Below are 21672 nucleotides of genomic sequence, written 5' to 3' on the forward strand. Positions count from 1 at the left end.
AGATGTCGTAATAAAGCATAGCAACCGTACGTAGTACCACGTGCCGGCACAGTTTGCCGTACCTGGACAAGTCTTGCTCTTGATATGGGAATTAATTTTTAATTTTTTCGGATGGATCTACTATTTTTTTATTTTACTTAGTGTCTGGCTCAGTTAAGATGATCATTCATCCGAATCATTATCTGAGTAGCATTACGGTGTAAGTAGTACTTGGGGTTGAAGTAAACGCTTACAATAGGGGCAGATTGATTTAATAGAGACTAACTGATCATCCGTTAGATCTGTTTTGGTAATAAGAATATATAAAAGTTATATACAACCCTGCGCATTCGCCAGATAAGCGCCTCAAGCTCTATTCATTGGCTCTTTAGATCACTTTAGTTTATATACCCTGTTATTGCTGTTCCTATCTGCAAAAAATAGCTACAGCGCATACAGGCTACAATAGCTAAATCTGGACACTTTCTTATGACTTACTTTTTAAGACTACATATATTGAAGACTATATATATTGACGAAGCTTTCGATATGTTGAAAGCATTTTTATCCAATGCAACCATCATCCGCCTCGATCATGGCTTGAATTCACGACCTAAACCGTTAATTAGTCACTTCTAAACTGTACCTTTCAAATCTGCCAATAACTTTTTATTTGTATCCAACACGCATCATGAGCTGGCCTGCCCGTTTCGATATCATCGTTAGACTCACGTTCTGTCGTCTATTAATGACGATAAAGCAGCGGTAGCCAATTTGAAAACACCCCTATACGCACCACACTATCGATACGTTGTACATATTAGTACAGATAGAAGATGGGGCATCTAAATCCAAACTTTTTCTATTAAGTTTTTTTAAGACTGCATTTGAAAGCATTCCCTAAGGCTCATGTTTATTCAATATATTCCCATTCATTGTAAATACAACGAAAACCGCGAACGTCTTTTATCATTTCGCAAATGACTTTTGCAACAACTATGCGTAAGGTAATATTGGTAAGCTTAAACGTGGTAAAGTGTTGCTCAAACACGCTACGTACAAAACATTATAACGAAATAACCTGTAACATTATGACGGAATTATAGAGAAAAATATAACGCCTTAAGACGGCCACAAAGTTTAAGAAAGCGGGAAGGCGCAAAAGGTCCTCAAAACGTTTTTCACTCAAACTTACCTGAGCGACCCAATTGGCAGTTGGTGCATCACAAAACGCCTTTTAAGTCAATATGGCGAATTTTCAGGCCTATTAAATCTAAAACCCATTTAGAGTGTTCCCGTTTGATTGATACGAGTCTCCCTCGAGCGTGTAAACAGCCGCTTCGTTCAAGCTTCGAAAACGACGCACCGTTTTTCGCTATAGTAATTTTAGCGTTTTTCTTAGACCTTCTTTGGCGCGCTTTTTATTTATACTCATATTTGTGCCCGCTTTGACAGAGAGCCTACTAAAGTTTATCTGAAGTTAAACTTTCTACATCGTATCTACCGATGTGAATCACTTCGGTCAAGATGATTTTCGGAACTAAATAATCTCCGCGTAAGTCTTTAACGCTGAATTATCTAAAATGTATTGATGTTCCCACGTCATGTACGTGATTTACAGGCTGGTGCTAAAACGATCCACGTGGCAGCCCAAAAGGGCTTCGTAGAAGTAGTGAGGACACTCCTTCAAAGGGGGGAGCACGTAGATGTCAAAACAAACGTAAGTATTCTAATCTGTCTTAAAATTATGGAAATCGTTAGCGTTGCAATATAACCGTTATGGTCGATAGCTGATAATTGGTTGTGGTATCGCTTTCAAGATATTTGCGCTTGTGCCTATCTTTTTTCTCGGTCAGGTATGCCTGGGGATGATTAGTCACTAGGTTTTCCAATTTTTAAATAACGTCAACAAGTAGGAATAACTTCAAAACATCAATTGAAATTTATACAGTTTGTTTTATTGGTAACTGTCAGTACTTTTATTGATAAGGACGATATTTTTGTGCATTTTTTAGCCAGCATTCACGTTTAAAAACACCGTCGTATAACGATTATTTCTGAAGTCGTGCTGCTTTTGAAAGTATAGAGCACTTTTTTAAGTTTGCAGTGATTTTGGGAAATATCTATACCTGGAATATTTACTATTAGTAGTTGAACTCCATTGACCCCATCTATTACTGACAACGCAATGATGACATTTTCATTCGAACATAAAGTGAGCTTGAATTGAATTGAAATAAAAAACAAAAATGAACCTTCAATATTAAAAAGTTACCATGTAATTTTGAAAGTGTGCGTCGCACTAGATCGAGTCCCATGTCCATTGGTAAATTAGATTGATGGAATAGAAGAATGGTTCAGCAGCGATCATGGGATGGCCACAACAAACGTGTCGTGGCTTTTCCGGCAAGTATCGTCTATTGTCCCAGGTCTTCTTTCCTAAATTTACAGTGCCCGAAATGCAGTGCTGACAATTGGGAAATACAAAAAGAAAAAAAACATAATAACCACTCTGTACATACTATGTACATTTCCTATGCCCAGTTACTACATGTTACCGAATGAAAAAGTTGACTGCAGTTGAAAGTTGGCTGCAGCAAACCAGACCAGACTGTAGATCTAGTCAGTAACTAAGTACGTACATATTTATTTACAATACGTATATGTCCTTTTTGTATAACTGTTTCAACCGCAGGATGGGCATACTGCTCTTCACATAGCAGTTACCCACGGACAAGCGCTAGTAGTTGAAACATTGCTAGGCTTTGGTGCCGCTGTTCAACTTAAAGCAGGAACGGTACGTTCAGTTACTTGAGTAACGATGGAACAAGCATAACCAGACACAAACTTCTTACTTATAATAACAGCGTCTTTGAATAGAACAGAGTGTCTGGCATACGTTACATCAGTTCATGAAGTTATATCAGTTAACTAAATATCCGTGAGCTTCTTATATCACCGCTAAGATGACCGATTCGATTGCGTCCAGTAGAATGAAGAAACCCCGTTGCATATTGCGGCGAGAACGAAAGGTGGTGATCAAAGCGCGGAGCTACTTATCAAAAGTGGAGCAGCTGTCAACGCAAAGGACACGGTAAAGAGTTGCCACTTAATTTGCCTCTGGTTATTTGGACCGTTTTTAGGCCGAAATGAAAACGAACAGCATTTTTTATTCTACAATAATATTACTAGGCTATATATGCGCCATTTGATTGATGACTCGTTATCTCCCATGGTTCAAACTATTATCGCGCAATTTTATTGAAACGAAACTAAAAGAACGGGCCAGATTATGGTCTAATAGGACAAGATCCAAGCTGTGCGGCGGATGTCCTAAAATTTTTCCTAAGAATTCTGTCGATTTTCGCCGAGCAGCTAACTAACTAAGAACGTTTGCGGTGCGGCAGTGTCATGGCACACCCTTTTCGTTTATAAATGTGCCGTAGAGATGTGAAGCAGCCGTCTTACCAGGTAGCAGCGACTCGTAATACGTAGTCCCTTTCTGATCCCGCCAAACACAGCGTCAACCGCTTCGGCGTCAGTCTCAGTTTTTTTTGTTCTTCGATGCGCATTATTGTCAAATGCGTTAAAAATTTCTCGACTTCGCTGCGTCTCGCAGATAAAAACGGGGTCAAAAAAAAGACATCGGGCACTTTTGTGACCAGCCGTCTTGAAGTAGTTGGTTTCAAACCGTCGAGTAGTGAATATTTCGTTTCTTAACGATGTCGCGGCCACTAGCCTGTAGGTATTGCTCAATTTTCGCAGTGATTTCATTAATTCTTTTCCACAGAAAAATTTACTAAAAACGATTTTGTGTTGCTTAGCTTCGAAAATGCTATTTTTTAATTTACCAAGTCAGCTTTCTCATAATACCCTTAATGATGAAGTTCCGTTGTACATGCCATGCTGCTCCTATTTGCGGGGCGTTCTGACCTCATAAAACAAATAAGAAGTGTCCAAAGTGCCCCTTTTCCAGTCAACGTACTGTTCCTCGTTGTCTGAACTTAAGATAGTGATCCGAAAAGGGCGCTGCTATCGGTAGCCTTTACAGAACCTGTCCCAATTTTTACAGCATAGGACCACTAGAAGTAGAGTTAATAAACATTGATACATGAACATTTTATAACGTTATTAGTATATTTGTCAAGTCGTTATATGGATAAGAATATGTTTTAGCCGTTATTAGCGTGATTCCTTATCGCTCTGTAAGTAATTAATTCCCAGATGTTCCTTGAATTCCAGAATGGCGAAATTCCTTTACATTTTGCCGCCCGTGAAGGACATTTGAGAACAGTTAGACTGCTCCTCGCCGACAAAGCTATTCCTGACTTGCTCAATATAGTACGTAAGATGACGTGCAACAAAATCGCATGGCACGAGCTTGACGTTCCTACTTTATCCTGCTTATGACCGACCATAAAAGACAGACATCTATAAGACAAACTGCATGTAATACGATAGTTAATAGATATTTGCTATGAACGCATCGTGTATTCTTTTCTTTTTCATTAAAAGTGGTGATACTGGGATAGGATAGAAGCGTCCGATTTGCGTTATTGTAAATCTGTTAAAGACTACCGTCAACCACTGCGAAAACATAGTAGTGAACTTAGTTAGGGTAGAATACCAGCGCCAAGTAGAACTTCGAGACCGAAGTTCGTTGCTCTTTGGTACATTCTGCCTTCATTTCCTGGAGCGACCAGTCGCACCAGGAAATGAAGGCAGAATGTACCGTGTATATCCCCGAAAAACTACTAGGTGAAACAATAAGTTGCAACACATTAGCTAGTATGTAACATGTAATACGGTGCTCGGCTTTGTCGTAATGTGGAAATGCGTCGCCTCTCAGTGAGGTTCTGTTACGGGATCGCACTATTCTTCCTTAGTGAATCTTGTATGTGATATTGTGGGGGTCATCATCTGAATCAAGAATTAGCAGCTAAGTGAACAGGACAGAAAGCTAATGGGCAAAGTGGAACCCAGCGAACCCATAGACCAAGGTGACGCTTACTTATAAGCCACTTATAAGAACGGAATTACCTGGCCTGCTCAGGTCACCACTTTTCGTCTCGTAGTCGTTTGTTTTCTTAAAGCTAAAAGCAAACGTTTATAATTAGCAGGTCTAGCTTAGCTTGCGAAGCCATTATTATTAACGTGATAACACAATGGTTAAGATGTGTATTTGCTAAAACACGTCATAATTTAAATTTGAATTCGGACGTAGACACATAAATCGTTTCTTGCTGGGAACCAGCCGTCTGATGGGATGATATGATAACCTTTTTCGATCTGTCCATGAACCAACCGCCCGACCGGATACTTGACGCGTTATGTTAGCGAGGCGAAAGTCCATTGCACGTGGCGGTGACAAATTGTCACTTCGAAGTAGCGCAAGCTCTCCTGGATCACTGGGATCGCGTTATGTGTGGGCCCGATGCCGAAGAAGAGGAAAAGTCTAAACTTGCCAATCAACGAAACAACGTAACCTTCTAACGAACCGTAGCATAGACCATATGTGTATATATACATACATATATATATAGATTTCCATGTATGCGGAATTCTCCAGATGGTCGCTGATCTTTGTCTTGTATCTGGCTTTGATGTTAGCCGGGGCTTTTTACCGGGGGAGTGTTTTTGTACTCTATTGCAGAACGGTGAAAATTCGTTACATTACGCTGCAACAATAACGGAGAGGCAAAAACACTATCCGACAGAAGATCGTGACATGATGCGGCTTCTGTTAGCGCATGGAGGAGATGTTGGCGCTGAAACTAAAACTGTAGGTCTTTATGCTGAACCCCTGTCAATCGGCATACGCTAAGTATCTAAAGGAGCCAAAAAGAAATCTTAATTAGAAGATAGCAGTTCGGGCATATATCATCTGTGTTGAATAAAGGACGAACATCATCCATCAAGTGGCTAAAAGTTGAAGGTTTTTCCCCCACACAAAAGTCACACGACATTACGGTGTTCATTACCTTAGTACATGTGGACGGATCTATTCGTTCCGTTGATATACTACTAACCCATGTTGGCATGCAGGAAATGGAAACACCCATTCACCATTGCGCTCGTACGGGAAACGTGGTGGTACTTCAAGAAATTCTTAGTCGATTAACGCCTGCAGCGATTCAGCTCTGCTGCAACCAGCAGTCTCGGGTGAGTAGTCTTCGCCATGTCGCAACCGCTGATTTGAGCACCAAATTAATAACATTATTGAGATATGTAGCCGGTACCTGCTATGATTTCTAAGGCGAAGTATAGTCGTATATACCTGCTGTAAAAGTTATCTTTGTTGAGGTTAATTTCTTTCTATAAAAAGTTCGTTTGTAAATCACAACGATCGGGTCTCATAACTGCGTTGAAACCGTCCCTCCCCTTTGTATCTGCTAGTTCTGGGCTGCTGCTTATTTCAGAAGCACTTCAACTCAAATACTAGCCATTAGTGTGTTGTTTATAAAGTCCCCCCATGGGAGCAGCTATGTGGACCGAGAAGCAAATGCTATATAATATAATACAAACCGATGCTATTATTGTACCACACTCCCTTCTGCCGCATATTAATGAATCTCCTAGTTCTATCCAGTAGTACCGCACAAACCTTCCTAGCGTATTGTAAATTCTCATGGAGTGTTACATACAATTCGGTCAACGTAAACCTAAATGTGTGTCGCTCAAATCTGTGCACGTAAAAGCCGCGTCATCAGTAATGACTCACCCTGACGCGTCAGCTGACATTCAAACGTTAGTACATCGCATGCATTATCTTCTTTAGCTTATTACATGTAGCTTGTATACGTAAACATCATCGTCATGCGCGAAGAAGAAACAATGGTTCACGTTAATCGGCAAGGGCTGGCTTTCGTCCTTTCCAAGCCAGCTAAATATGAACAGCGATGACGGCAACGGGCAATACTATTACTGATTGTTTTAATATATTTGAATATCAGAGTTGGTTTTCTACTCTACAAATACTGTCGAACTGAAAAAAAGATTATCGAAAACGATCTATGCGACGTCTGCAACAGCTTGCTTCACGACGATTAGGTCGAGGGTTTATGTTTACGCCCTTCTTCTAATCTATTTTAGAATGGTTGGGCACCGCTATTGTATGCGTGCGATGCCGGCCATCCCGAGTTGGCGCGTTTGCTCATCCAAAACGGCGCCAGGGTAGACATGTTTGACGAGAAAGGCCACGCTGCCCTTCATCTGGCGGCAGAGAAAGGCCACGAGGACATCGTCGACATTCTGCTCGAGGCCAAGGCGTTCGTCAACGCCCGCTCACAGAAGGGTGTAACACCGATGCACATGGCATCAGAGAATGGCTACGCCGACATCGTGCGGAAACTGCAGGCCTCTGGCGCGCTTATAGATGCCCTCAGTCTGGTACGTCAGATACGACTGAATAAATGCATCAAAAGGAACTAAATGATAGCATGCTAAACGCATCCTACTGAAAACCTTCGTAATATTATTCCTAGAAAAAACTGACATACTGATAACAATATTCGAAAATGTCCTTATGACTGTGCAAGCTGAATCGTTTAAATATGCTTGTTTTGATGGTAGCAGAGTGTTACGCACGATGACATGTGCAATGGAGAATGGAAAATAGTCTCATTAACAAGCAGTTTCTTTTTCTACGACATGGACCGCAGAGCAAGAAGACTCCGTTGCATTTGGCGGCGAGTAAAGGCCAGTTGGACGTAACTGCACTGCTCGTCGACCTAGGCTCCGACATGTATGCATTGGATAGCCAAGGCCAGACCCCCATGATGCTCGCTATCGAAAACGACCATTCGGAGATCGTGAAGCTCTTCCTGAGAAGGAAGCCAGATCTGGCCACTATGTCAAATGCGAAAGGATTCACGTGTGCTCACATAGCTGCAATGAAGGGCTCTACGTCCGTAATTAAAGAGCTTATGAAGTTCAACAAATCCATTGGTTTGTATCTCCTCGAATAACAGCGAAGTGTCGTTCGCCAAAAATGAGCGGATAAACCACGGAATTGTGTGATAAATAATGCCCATTCTAAATCTAACGGGCCGCTTACCTAACTATGGCCGATCAAATCAGCAAACAATGCCCCAAAAATATAGTGATTAAATTTAGGGCTCAAAGTCATCTGGGTAAAGCAGTTCTCATCAAGTTTAGATCAACTTCGATCAATATGGCGTGACAACGATCAATGTTGCTGCTATTTATGCTGAAAACAGCGATTTCGTGCTTAAGAGCTTTCCTCCTTTTGCCAAATGAGTCTTTTTATATAAAGCAACAATTAACCACCTTAATATTGGCGTTTTTGATCACGTTACGATGATGACGATGACAATGGGGATGCGTGCGTATATCACGACCCAGTGACGAGTGCCAAGAACAAGACGACAGACTCTACACCCCTTCACCTTGCGGCAGCTGGTGGTTACACCAAAGTAGTGAAGATGTGTCTTGAGGCCGGAGCGAATCCCATGGAGGAAAATTCTGATGGAGACACCCCACTTCATCTGGCAGCTAAAAACGGTCACGTCACTGTGGCGCGCGTGCTTGCCCGGGAGGTGCCGTGGACTACGACATCGAAAAAGACCGGCCTCACGGCCCTCCATGTGGCGGCCAACAACGGACAGATGGACTTTGTTAGGGAAATGTTGACCGAGGTAAGACGTTTTAATAAGAAGCCTCTTCACCACTCGTACGCTCCGGTATAATCCCATACTGATTATGAAATATTTTTTCATATCGCCCTAAGTCATTTTGATTATTTTGATTGTGTTTGTTGGAACTTAACTGATACAGGTTCAAGCTGCGATCGCCTCCCAGCCGCTTCCGGACGGGGGAGGCGATTACGGCATGACGGCTCTCCATTTAGCTGCAGCGGCGGGCCATGAAGGCGTGGTCCGCATGCTGCTCAACAGTACCGGAATCAACGTCGACGCCGCCACCGTCAACGAAGGTTTGATCCTTGCATTAGATAATTCCCAACATTAATACTGAATAACTTACTAACTGTCAAGTTCCGTGGGCAGTTTGCTTGCACGCTTCCTAAAAATCAAGTATTAAAGAAAGCATTGATGCTAACTTGTTTGGATTCCGACTGAGGTATTCTGCCATGATGATCGTTTCTCCGTTCTTCTGTGCGCATTTCGACTAAGTGTCAAAGGTGTTTTATTGGGAATGCATCTGAAATGGCAAATTGTTACCAAGTTATTGTAAAGGAGTTATAGATAGCTCTGCTTTGGCTCATCTTACTTTTAGTGGATTAATTAATCGCATGCCTTAAGGTTCTTTTTTTCTTATTAACCATATTAACAAATCATGGCAAACAACTAGCTTTTTTTTTTTTTTTTTTTTATCTATAGGCATGTATCCTCTGCACTTCGCTGCCCAAGGGGGACATCTGGCGGTTGCTTCGTTGATCCTAAGTCGCGCAGAACAGCAATTGTCGTGTGTCGACAAAATGGGGAGAACCCCGCTACACGTCGCCGCGGCGGCCGGCAAACGTGAGATGGTCGGCCTCCTACACTCCCAAGGTAGTCTCAAATGAACGTAACTTTCGCAGAAACAATTGCGTTGTGATTTATAATTCCACGCTTGTCATTACTTTTCCACAGATATTTAGCATTGCGATTGATGAATTCTAACAGGTGCCGAAATCAATGCAGCGGACAACATGGGATGGACGGCTCTGCACTATTCATCAAAAAACGGGTTTCTGCCTGTTGTCAAGATCCTCGTTGAGAACGGCGCTACCGCTAAGGTATTTAATGCCGCCAGAGTAATCCGCTAGAGTGCGAACTCAAGATGCATACGCAGGAAGCTTTTTATATTTTCTTCTATATTTATTAATACCATGTGTATTCGTTTGCAAATTTTTATATTGACAGGTTCCAACAAAAGATGGCAAAGTGCCATTATGCTTAGCAGCGGCTGAGGGTCACTATGATATCATCTCTTACTTGCTCAAGAAAGACCACGATACGTCCGACCTCATGGAAGACAAGCATGTAAGAATACCTATTTTCCGTTCAATCAAAAAGTAAATAAAATAGTATAAATATTCCAATAATGATTCAGGCAGGTTCAGCCTTAATTACACGTAAAAAGGAAGGATTCATCAGTTATGTTTTAGCAAAACTGAAATCTTTGTGAGTGCTTTGGATTATCGTTTGATCCCCAAGTATGGTGCTCCACTAAGCTACAATCAAGAACAAAATGAGGCAAAATTATAAAATTTAGCTCAAAAAGTAACAGATGCTAACGCTTTTTACCTATATGCTAGTATTTCGGTTGTCTTGGTTTCAGTTTCTCATCGATTTGATGGTGTCAGCGAAGGTTCACCAGAACAAGCCGATCATCGACTTCATTCTAGCGTCACCGGCGCCGATTGACACGGCAGTGAAGATAGCCCGCTCGTACGAGTTGCTCTCGCTCAAGGAGAAAGAGCGCGCAATGGAGCTCGAAGAGATGTCGAAGTTCTGCGACAATCTGGCCAATGAGCTCCTGTCTATTGCTGCGTCGAACAATAACACCGCCGCGCTCCTCAGGGCCATCGACAACCGTAATACGCCGTTCCTTGATGTATTGATCGAGCTGCAGCGCAAATCCGTAGTCGCGCACCCTGCCGTGCAGAAGTACCTGACTGAGTTATGGATGGGTTCCCATCAATGGTCCAGTAAAAAGGTCCTGGGGCTATTCCTCGGGTTTTTCCTATGTCCTCCGTTTTGGATAGGCACCTCACTATTCTGCGGCCACAAAATTGCAAACGTACCTATCGTCAAGTTCATGTCGTACCTGGTTTCCCACATGTTTTTTGTCATGGTTCTTTCCATTACGATCATCAACCCATGGAATCCGCTGTATCTCTCAATGAACCTTATCCCGCACTGGAACGAGTGGCTGCTTCTGATCTGGCTGCTCGGCATGTTCATAGCGGAATGCACAAACCCCTCAGATCGCGAAGGTCTCGGCTACATCAAGACCGTAGTCCTCTTCGTTTCAGCGTTCGCTATCATGGTTCACCTGGTAGCATTTTTGTTTAAAGATGATAATCCGCGGCTCATCTGTCTCTATGTGAGAAATCAGCTATTTGCCGTAGCACTTCTACTCGGTTTTTTGGAATTCCTCAACTTCTTGACCTTCCATCATCTATTTGGACCATGGGCTGTCATCATTCGAGATCTGATCAAAGACCTGATGAGGTTTCTTGCCATCCTGCTCATCTTTCTGGTCGGCTTCTCATTAAATATGTGCGCCGTTTATCAGCCCGTCTTCAAACCTGATCAGGGTGGAGGCAACGTGACATTACCTGTTCTAGGCGCCGAATTCCAGTCTCCGTTAAACACGTTCGAGATGCTATTTTTTTCCTTGTTCGGTCTCGTCGAGCCGGACTACATGCCTCCACTCCATCTTTCACCGGCCTTTTCTAAAATCATCGTTAAAGTAGTCTTCGGAGTGTACATGATGGTAACTGTAGTTGTGCTCATCAATCTCCTGATCGCTATGATGTCTGATACATATCAACGTATTCAGGCACAATCGGATACCGAATGGAAATTCGGGAGAGCCAAACTGATCCGTAATATGAAGAAAGCATCACCATCTCCTTCACCTACAAACGTGCTTACCTTTCTTCCCGAACTGATCATGGAGCACTGCAACGGGAACAAACGATCGAAAGGAGGCTTGCTAGGCATGGGCAGTCTAGCACAGATGAACAAAGACACCAATATGGGCTCGACATTAAGCACGGGTAGTCGAGCTAGCTCTGGCCGACAAATGCGAAGAGTAGTTCCTTTAGGTTAGCCTCTCTAGACCATGTTAGAAACTAGCGTACTAATTTGCTTTCTATGTGTTTATCAAGCTAATATATATCTGCGGGCTACTTTAAAGATAAATGGTAATCATTGACCAAGCGATAAGTAATTGAGGCATACAGTAAAACTTACCTGCCATCCGATTCTCGACCCTTCGTGCTGGCATTTACATTTCTTTTATTTATTTTTACAGAGGAAATGGTGTACGGCATGAACAAACTAAGTAACGTAGTAGATTGGCCGGCGATATCGTCAAAATATCTGGATGTCCGTCGTGCCTCTCTATCTGTGGTGGAGTCCCTTCAACACTCCATGCCACAACGGCAATGAGTTGGTCCCTCTTACGACGAAGACCTTTGCTGCTACAGCCACTACGTAAGTAGGGTTAAGGTAACCTTCAAAGCACAATTTGAATGGACATCGTTCGGCACCGTCGCAGTCGTCGACTACGACGGTTCCCTGAAACCATCATCAAAAAGAGCAAACAAGCAACATGCACCCTCAACTAGAGGAGAAGACATCGGGGAGCTAAATTGAGCAAGACACTGTTAGAAAAGCAGACTTATTGTTAAGACACACATCGGTTGAACTCCAAATAGGTGACCTTCGAGCCATCACAAGCGAACTGTTTGTGATAAACGTATCCAAGCAAGAGAAGAACCAATCTAGAAGAAGAACATTTTATCACCACCACTACTATTACTACATGCGATACTCAAGAACGCATTGAATAAAGCTCTACGTAGATACATTTCGGAACTTGCTATCAGAATACGCATAATGCCTACTACTAGCCTCGATTATCCCGATGCGTATATCAGTAGACTAATTTCATGGTATAAAAGAGATGCCGACATCATTCGTGAACGCCACAGTCACAACTGAATACATTAAAAACCCATGACATAAGCGTGGTAGACGAAGATGTTGAAATCGTCTTCGAAGTCTGTATTCTAACTGTGTCATACTACAACATTACGAGACTTTTAGGCAGAAACCTAAATCAAACCGAGAGCAGCACTAATATTATTAGTTGACTACGTGTTTCTTAGGGAAGCATAAGACCCGAACTACCCATTAGACCGTATCCTAAGCTAACCATCCTCTCTGGCTAAGAAATGAATGTCAGAGAAGCCACGTAAAAATCAGTTGACGCGAAGCAAATCAATAACATGTTTGCTTTTAACATTTCTGAAGTTTATGAAGGCGTGAGATATGAGGATTCGAAGTGCTGGAGCAATCTCACGCAAATTCCCTCACGACGTCCAATTTCACGAAGAAACTATTGAAACAGTGACAACAAACAAACAAACCATGTTAGGATTCCCTTACCCTTTAAGCCTGTAATGTAAATACTATGCTCTAAACTCGTTTTAGCATCTTTTATACAAAACTTCTTCAACACCTTAGAGAACTTAATGGCGAGATCACAAGTCTAATTAGCACCAGGATAAGCTTGATGCACCACGTGTTTTCTGGCGGACAACCCGTTTCGAACGACAAAGCCTTCGTTCTGACATGACCTCAGGTGACCGGTTTATTGGACTTCGCAATTCTATCACTCCTAATGTGTCTAATAGACTTTTAAGGACCACGTTTGCAATTGTTCTAACTAGAAACCGACATTTCCCTGGTCGGCAATAAATCGTACGCTAAACACCCAATCATAGCTGCCAGACATACTCATCTAAACCAGTGGTCTAAATCACGTCTAAAAACGTGTTTTATAAAATATTCCTACTATCAATCAAAATTCAAGTCGGTACGTCTGTTACCGTTAAAAACTAGGTGATACCCCCCAAAAAATAAAATAAAGCCAATATTAGTCTAGTCGATCTTGTCCAGACGTTCCACAAACAACGTGACCAAATAGGTATAGCAAACTGTTCATACATACTGTTTTTAGCAATAAGTGCCTGTTTAGATTAGAATCAGGGTGACATCGGGCGACAAAAGTGCTATTAAAAATTACGTTTGAACGCCTTCGAAAGCGTCTATATGAATAATGCTAACGCCTTAACGGAACCAACGATGCATTTTGAACGCTGCATCCGATAAGCTACCGAGTCCAATGGTGTACCATAGTGTAAACTAGACAATGAACATATTTATACGCCAAATTGACTGTTGATTTGACCGTTAGTGTTTTTTGGAAATTAGAATATTTGAGTATAGGTGTCCGTTATAAGGAAAATCTATAAGTAACATTTTATATTCTTATATATATGTAAGCGGGTCTGGAGGAGGCGTTTGCTCTATGCGCGATACGTCCGACGCCCTCCAGTGCCAATACTATTGTAATAGGCTTTCCACTCTCGGTACGGTGCATTACATTAGATGCTTTGTTAGGAAACAGAATTATTAGTCAAATACATCATTTCTAAATCTCCAAAAAAAAAGGCGCAGTCCCATGCCCTCTAACCCAGCAGCAATCATGTAGAGGACAATACGTCAAATGAACTAGGGTTCAGTATAGTAGGGTGCAAAGCAGACCCTCGTTCATTGCGTATAGAAAAATCGTGACAAGCTTAGATATTTTTGCCCAGAATATAGAGTCAAAAAACGATAAACCGGTATGAGTGTTACCCGTTAGCAACAAATATATGGGTAAGTGGACAAACATTAAACGATGTAGCACGAGACAAACATCATATGTCACTAGACAATGATTTTTCCATCAACTATCATTATCATTACCGTAATTGTTGTTATAACTATTGCTATCCTTATTACAATTGGCGGGCCTAAAGGTTCAGAGTCGCCTTTCGGCTGACATTTATATTAAAATGGCACAAATGTCCCCGGATTATTGAACTAATACTGCTTCACAAGTACTATCGCTTAAGGCAAGAAACGTAGCGCAAAAACCTACGAACGTAAGCGTACATATACTATTGCTAAATGAATTCAAATTATTCCCAATGCCAAGTTGTAGAGAACGAAAAAATACGAAACGTAGTCAATATTCTACGACTGTATCTCATATGTTATCGAAGTTCGGATACTACGGAGAAATACTAAGCTTTTTTAGTCATCCAAAGTTTCCATAGTTTTCAACGTGAGAAAAATAGCAGCCTTTGTAGAGATGATTGACTTTGCTTTCAAAATGTGCGGATTCCTGCGAAATCTTCACCTTCACTATCCTCGACGTATATGCTGACGCCGATCCCTAATCAAAGCGAAAACACAGTCCCTATCGGGGTCTTTTTCTGTTTTCAAGATAAATAGAGCTATATACAAAAAAAAACACTTACTCTAGAATACGTACCTTGTATTTATATCTATACGAAAACAGAAGACCGACCACCGATGAAGTCGTTATCGAGCAAATTGATTTGTGTTGATTAAACCGGACGACTCAGGGGAGCCGTTCACGATCTACGATATTCTTTCCCACTAGATATATGCGCTCGTTGACATCGTTTGTCTATCGATGAATGGATCGACGGAAGGAAGGAAAGAGGAGAATGATGTATAAAACTTGATCGTTGAGATTAATAACCAGCAAACGTTTATCTTCCACGCCATGTCAGTGGAAATACTACCGCACGACAGATATGCGGAGAAGATTAATGGCAGAACACGGGGCACTGACTATAGAACAGTTTCTCTACGCAGCTTCGCTGTTGCTGCTGCATCAACTTATATGCTTTATTTTATATTGCTTAAACACTCGTTCAAACTTTCACACGTGCATTTTGATTGGGTGCGACAATGTCACGTAATAATATTTGAAAATTCGGTCGTCAGAATAAGACATGGCTGACACAGTCGGTCCAAATATTGCAGCCGTCCAGAACGTCTTCAATTCAAATTCAATGTCAGAGTGCCTAAACCTAGTTCTGCCTATATTGGTAGATATATTTTACCTGTATCTTTGTTAAGCTAGCTATGATTCATGCCACGCCCTGTCGTCATTCGTTACAAAAGGGTACGTAGAAAAATGATTTTGTCAGCGGTCGACTGACCACTAATACGCTCGGTAGTGAGCTCATCGCAACGTTGAGAAGAACTGAATCTGCGGTGCTGACCGGACGCCTTTTGGCAACTCGAGCAGTTAGTAAACACTTGGACAGTTTAAAAAATAAGAGTCATTGTTATCAATTTTCGTGATAAGCAACAATAATGGCAATAGGCGTCGACCTATTGCATTGCAGTCGATATGACGGATAGAAAGAAGTGGCAAACAATGCTCTGCCTATCATTACAGCTTCATGTAGCAGACGGCAAAGTTTGGACCCAGACGGTGGTTAATCTAACTAACTTAAGCAAACTTTGCTTACGTTCCTACGCCCGCTTCCACTGATACGCGTAGTTTCTGATCTCTTTTTAGCCAGGCATGGCGCTCTAGGGACTGCAACGCGTCTCCTTAGCAGAAAACCATTCTCAACAAGAAACCCGACAATTGTCGAAGCCTTAACCGCACGCTCACCGCAAGGTGATACTGTGGACGCAAACGTCAACCCGTAGCGGTTAACAACGGGGTACTTGATAACTGGTACATGTAGTCTTGGGATTTCCTATTTACCTACTGTCTATTTTGTTGCGTTATAACAGGTGCAGGATTTTGCTGCAGGTCATACAATTAGTTCTTCTCTCGCAGATCTAAACTATCGTGATTATCACTTCCACCTGCTATGAGCAGTAAAAGTCGAAAGAACCTTGTTGTTCGTGCCCATGAGTGAACCAATGTTTTTCGTCTATCTTCAGTCTTCAATAATTGAGACAGAAGTACGGGGAAGTCAAATATATAACCAGTCTTTCATACATGCAAGTTACATCTGATTAGTCACAACTACTTATATACTAATGCAAGCCAATCCATGTCGCGGGTTTAATTGCTTAAGTCTTCAATACATATACAACAAAGATATATTAATACCTCCGAATGCGCCGAAGCTTACGGTCTAGGGATAAATAGACACACCTCAATAGTGTATGAAAGCACATAAGATGTGCGAAGTATAGCAATGAAACTGACATAGGTAAAGGCTATAATTAACTAGTATAATATATTTGAAATTTACCGTATCTAGAAGAGTGCGGTATTATTCTAAATAAACGAATAAAAAAAAATCACTGATTAAATGTTTTTCATTTCTTTCTTGAAAGAATTCTTTCAAATGAATCACATGCTGCGAAAATTGTACCGGTTACCCACAGTAAGTGGGGGTCTTCAGTAAGCCCAATTGGGCCTGCTACTACCTTTGAGTGTGAATATTAAAAATTCAGTGCTGCCACAAATGTTTAGCAAAGCTTAAGTTAAGCCTGTTACTTCATAAGCCAGTACACTCTCTCAGTCGAAGTTTTCGTCTAATATGAAACACCCCGGGCTGAAAAATTCTACGTAGCGGTAAAGGCTCCTGGAAACACTTACTTGGAGCGTAATCGTGGCCGCTGGTAACCGTTGAAATTATTTTTATTTAGGCTGCTGTAATATTGCCTTTGACATGGCTGGCTACTTTAGCCAATTCAATAGTTAATATCATCACATAGAGTTCTCTCCACCACAAAAAGAATATTTTTTTTTGTGGCATCGAAGTCCTACGCTGACACGTTTGAGCCCACGTAGAATATGTAAGCGCACTTTTAGTTTGTGCTCTTTGTATATCGAATCACCTCCCTGTAGGTCGATCTGAACCGTGAGATATTATTACGGTTGGTGACCAAGCAAAGAGTTTAAGACATAATTGGGTCTCGTCCAGTACCCTGCTGAAGCTTGCGAAGGGCAGACTAGCACTGCGAAACACTAAACAAGTTATGTTTCTCGCCATTAATCGTTGGCTAGCCGGTTTCTTGGCTATATTGGATAGGATTTTCCCCCAATAGGCGTACGACACGGCATGACAAGAATATGCCATAGCAACTATTCGTCAACGCTGATAGTTGAACCAGCGTTATTCATAGGTAACATGGCAACGCACTCAAATACATATCAGCGGCCCAGACCATCCTGTCCCATCATTGAGATTAAAAACTGTTATCTACATCATGCCTGCTCGCGTTTCGTAATTTTCAACTTACCACTCGTTATTTCGTATATCATCTTATTGATGAAACCTAGCCGATGTAGGATCTTATATTTCTACACATTTTACAATTTTTCGTCTATCCTTTCATCTAGCATCATTCCTACCGTCACTTCAGATAAGGGTGAGTATTACGATGGTGAGTTGCCACTCCCCTCAGCATGTGCTGTTCTATTCGAGGCGCTCAAGTCGTACTGCTGGCTCATCTGTGAATCCGGCACAACGACGCTATTTGTTTTCTTTTTTTCCAGAGTCAAACCACTTCTGCTTTATTATTGAGCACAGCGTATAGACTCGTTAAAAAAATGTCTAACCGTTTACAAAGCGTTATTTTCACAAACTCTCATTTGACTCTATGTATGAAGTTCATGTTAAACCTAACGCAAGGCCTATATTGTTTTTAAGCAGGCCTCCACTGGCAGTCGAACCTCAAGTTCGCATGTATCCTTTTCCCATTCGTTTAGCTGGTCAAAACTACGTTTATTTTGTTAGCGCTTATGCTCAACTCATTTCCTTGACCTCATGTTTAGATGAAATTTCCGTGTATGTCCGTAATTCGTCTATCCATACGTGTGTACGCATTACATTGACGCACAATTTGCCATATTTGTTTATTGATCCTCTTTTATAGTTTTGTTTATTAATGCTCTACTGTTATACATTTAAGTGGAAAACTTGTTTCTTAATTGCTATCCAGATTCCTCCAATTCAGGTCTTGATGTGGGCATTCCATTTCAAATGTGACAAATTGGACACTTCAGTAAAAAAAAACTATGCTCAAGTGAAAAGACCATGACAGTATAAAGCAAGTGAAAACTGACTCATAAACAAAAAAGCGGACGGAAAACCATTACTGGAACATATCTAAAACCGAGGCAATGAAATGCCGGAGACAAGAACAGGTTGTCAAGAAACTTTTCGGTAGAGCCATTTCTTAATCCATGACGATAAGGGAATCATCGTTGAAGGACCACATCGAAGAAAAAACCCGAACAACAAGGCTACAGCGGTACTGAATGAAAAACCACCGCATCGAAGAAAGAACCCGAAAAGCAAGATTGTCGCGGCAATAACGGCAGTTGTAGTAGACATGTTTCAAAGTCAACTCAAGTCACGTATATAGCTTTCAAGTTACATTATATAGCTTTCAAGTTACATGTAGCTACGTAAATAGCTTTCAAGTTACATGTAGCTATGTAAATCAAGTGGAGCTTTCAAGCTTGCAAGTTACATGTAGCTACGTAAGTCAAGTGGAGCTTTCAAGTTTGCTACATATAGCATAAACTTAGGGCTAGCAAACCCTTTAAGTTACATATCCCCATACATATACACACACACACACATAATAAACGAATTTACACATAATAAACATAATAAACGAATGTAATAAGACACACACACATAATAAACGAATTTACACATAATAAACATAATAAACGAGCTACGTAAGTCAAGTGGAGCTTTCAAGTTTGGCTAACCCTAGTATAGCATAAACTTTGGGCTAGCAAACCCTTTAAGTTACATATCCCCATACATATACACACACACATAATAAACGAATTTACACATAATAAACATAATAAACGAATGTAATAAGACACACACACATAATAAACGAATTTACACATAATAAACGAATGTAATACGAATGTAATAAGACACACACACATAATAAACGAATTTACACATAATAAACGAATGTAATACGAATGTAATAAGTTACATATCCTCATACGAATTTACACATAATAAACGAATGTAATACAATAAACGAATGTAATACGTTATTACATATCCTCATACATACAACATTCCAATATAGAATTTCGAATCGATAGAATTTCGAATCGAATGTAATATACCAATAATTCTTTCATTATTTTACGCTAATACACCAAATATCTCAAACGCCAGTATCTCCGCGACCGCGGTATATCACTTTAATTTGTCCTTTTGTAGTATTAGTCTCCTGCTGTGATCACATCATTTTCCTTTCGTCTTCAGCCAGGACGGAGCCTTGGCGTCCTTTGCTGCCCCCTTTGTTTCCTTCCCTCCTTTAGCGCCTGTCTTAACTGATGCTTTGCCCTTGGCCCCAGCCGCCGACTTCGCCGGCGTCTTGCTGGTGGTCTTCGCTATGACAGGCCCCCTGGCCTGAACCTTAGCGGAAGTCGTGGTCGCTTTGCTGATACCCATCTGGGACGCACCCATTTCAGACACAGGTTCAGGAACTTCCATGCCAGGCTTCGCTCCTCCGGGCTGCATCTGTGACACCGGCTGCATCTGTGACACCGGCTGCATCTGTGACACCGGCTGCATCTGTGACACCGGCTGCATCTGTGACACCGGCTGCATCTGTGACACCGGCTGCATCTGTGACACCGGCTGCATCTGTGACACCGGCTGCATCTGTGACACCGGCTGCATCTGTGACACCGGCTGCATCTGTGACACCGGCTGCATCTGTGACACCGGCTGCATCTGTGACACCGGCTGCATCTGTGACACCGACACTGCCTGATACGCACTACCCACTTGGGACAACTGGATAACCGGGGGTTGAACGGGTACACTCTGTTGATTGTAATCCACCGACTGCCCGTTCATGATTGATAACATCATCGTTTGTTGTTGAGGCTGCTGCTGCTGCTGTTGCTGCGCCTGCACCTGCGGCATCATCGATAGAACAAAGGGATCAGCTGTTGAAGTAGGTGGCGCCACAACCGACAAAACTAAAGCCTGGGCCGGCGGTAGGGGTGGTGGAGGAGCCATCATTGACACAACAAGCGGCTGAACAGGCTCAGGTGGTGCCATCATTGACAGAATTATCGGCTGTGGTTCTGGGGGCGGCGGCGGCGGTGGCAGCTGGGTCTGCGGCATAATTACCGACAACACCATTGACTCACTCATGGTAATTTGTGCCAATGAGAAAACGATAACAGTACGTCTTTACGCTTCGCGTGGTAACCGTCGATTTTACTTGAACAGCTGCTGTTAAGGCTGTCACCAAACACTAACTTCGACGTTTAGCCCAGCAGCTAGATGGCAATCTCCTTTACTTGCTCTACGATTCCAAATTATCGTATTTTTGAGCACGGCCAAAAGCCCGACAGTTAGCACTCACTTCGGCGTTCGTTATTGGCAGCAGACTGATGAGCTATATCCACGCTGTGATCTTTTATCGACATTCATAGTGGCTTCGATATGCAAAGTAATATTTTTCCATCTTATATGGTCCCATTTGTATTAGTGACTACGAATAAATGGGGCGCACCCTGTTGTATAGCGCATTCAACAACGACTAACGCAAAAGAATGAATATATCACTACAGACCTAATTATCTTATAATAGTTACACTTTAAATATTTATTCACACCAAATAGCAACTTTACTTAGAATTATCAATCCGCGCAACAAACAATTGAGTAGCTATGCCATCAGACATACTACTGTATATTGCAAACGTCCTAGAATAATCTGTCAAGTAATAATAGGAGAACGATATATATCTATGCATAGATACACATAAATGTCTCTTTTGCTTTGAAAGCCGCTTATAAGGAAGCATAAGACAGGACGTATGGAGTGATTCCTTGCGAAATAATAGGTGGATGGGAGCAGTGTAACGACAGGGTAGCTAAATGCCAAACCATAAACACAGGAGTGACTCCTATTGAATTATCATACTATGAGAATGCTTCCCTTAATCAGCCAAAAGCCGGAGATTTGCCTGACCCTTGCCACGCTATGTTTGTGATTTCGATTCCTGACGTATGGCGTATGCTCGACGAGATTTGTGTAGAGACTCAACGCTACAAACGTTTTCAGACCATGAGCACACCTGAATATGCAA

General features: G+C 41.8%; 1 protein-coding gene across 12 annotated transcripts in view; it reads left to right on the top strand.

Moving 5' to 3' along the window:
* nompC (no mechanoreceptor potential C) overlaps positions 1-16871 on the top strand; it is a 104808-nt gene extending 87937 nt beyond the window's left edge. For 10 of the 12 annotated variants that reach the window (XM_086990212.1, XM_022809675.2, XM_086990219.1 and 7 more), the window contains 16 exons: positions 1601-1699; positions 2675-2776; positions 2972-3073; positions 4222-4320; positions 5317-5460; positions 5633-5761; positions 6025-6141; positions 7072-7368; positions 7641-7926; positions 8344-8636; positions 8776-8932; positions 9339-9509; positions 9624-9736; positions 9864-9983; positions 10282-11776; positions 11986-16871. In XM_086990212.1, coding sequence (XP_086846338.1) covers positions 1601-1699; positions 2675-2776; positions 2972-3073; positions 4222-4320; positions 5317-5460; positions 5633-5761; positions 6025-6141; positions 7072-7368; positions 7641-7926; positions 8344-8636; positions 8776-8932; positions 9339-9509; positions 9624-9736; positions 9864-9983; positions 10282-11776; positions 11986-12122 — 3861 coding nt within the window. In that variant the 3' untranslated portion in view covers positions 12123-16871. The remainder of the gene's footprint in view (positions 1-1600; positions 1700-2674; positions 2777-2971; positions 3074-4221; positions 4321-5316; positions 5461-5632; positions 5762-6024; positions 6142-7071; positions 7369-7640; positions 7927-8343; positions 8637-8775; positions 8933-9338; positions 9510-9623; positions 9737-9863; positions 9984-10281; positions 11777-11985) is intronic. The other 2 variants (XM_022809677.2, XM_086990213.1) reach the window with 2 other exon arrangements.
* The last annotated feature ends 4801 nt before the right edge of the window (positions 16872-21672 follow it).

Source organism: Varroa destructor, unplaced genomic scaffold (genome assembly GCF_002443255.2).
Source record: "Varroa destructor unplaced genomic scaffold, Vdes_3.0 BEIS01000005.1, whole genome shotgun sequence".
In the NCBI taxonomy this organism is placed as follows: Eukaryota; Metazoa; Arthropoda; class Arachnida; order Mesostigmata; family Varroidae; genus Varroa; species Varroa destructor.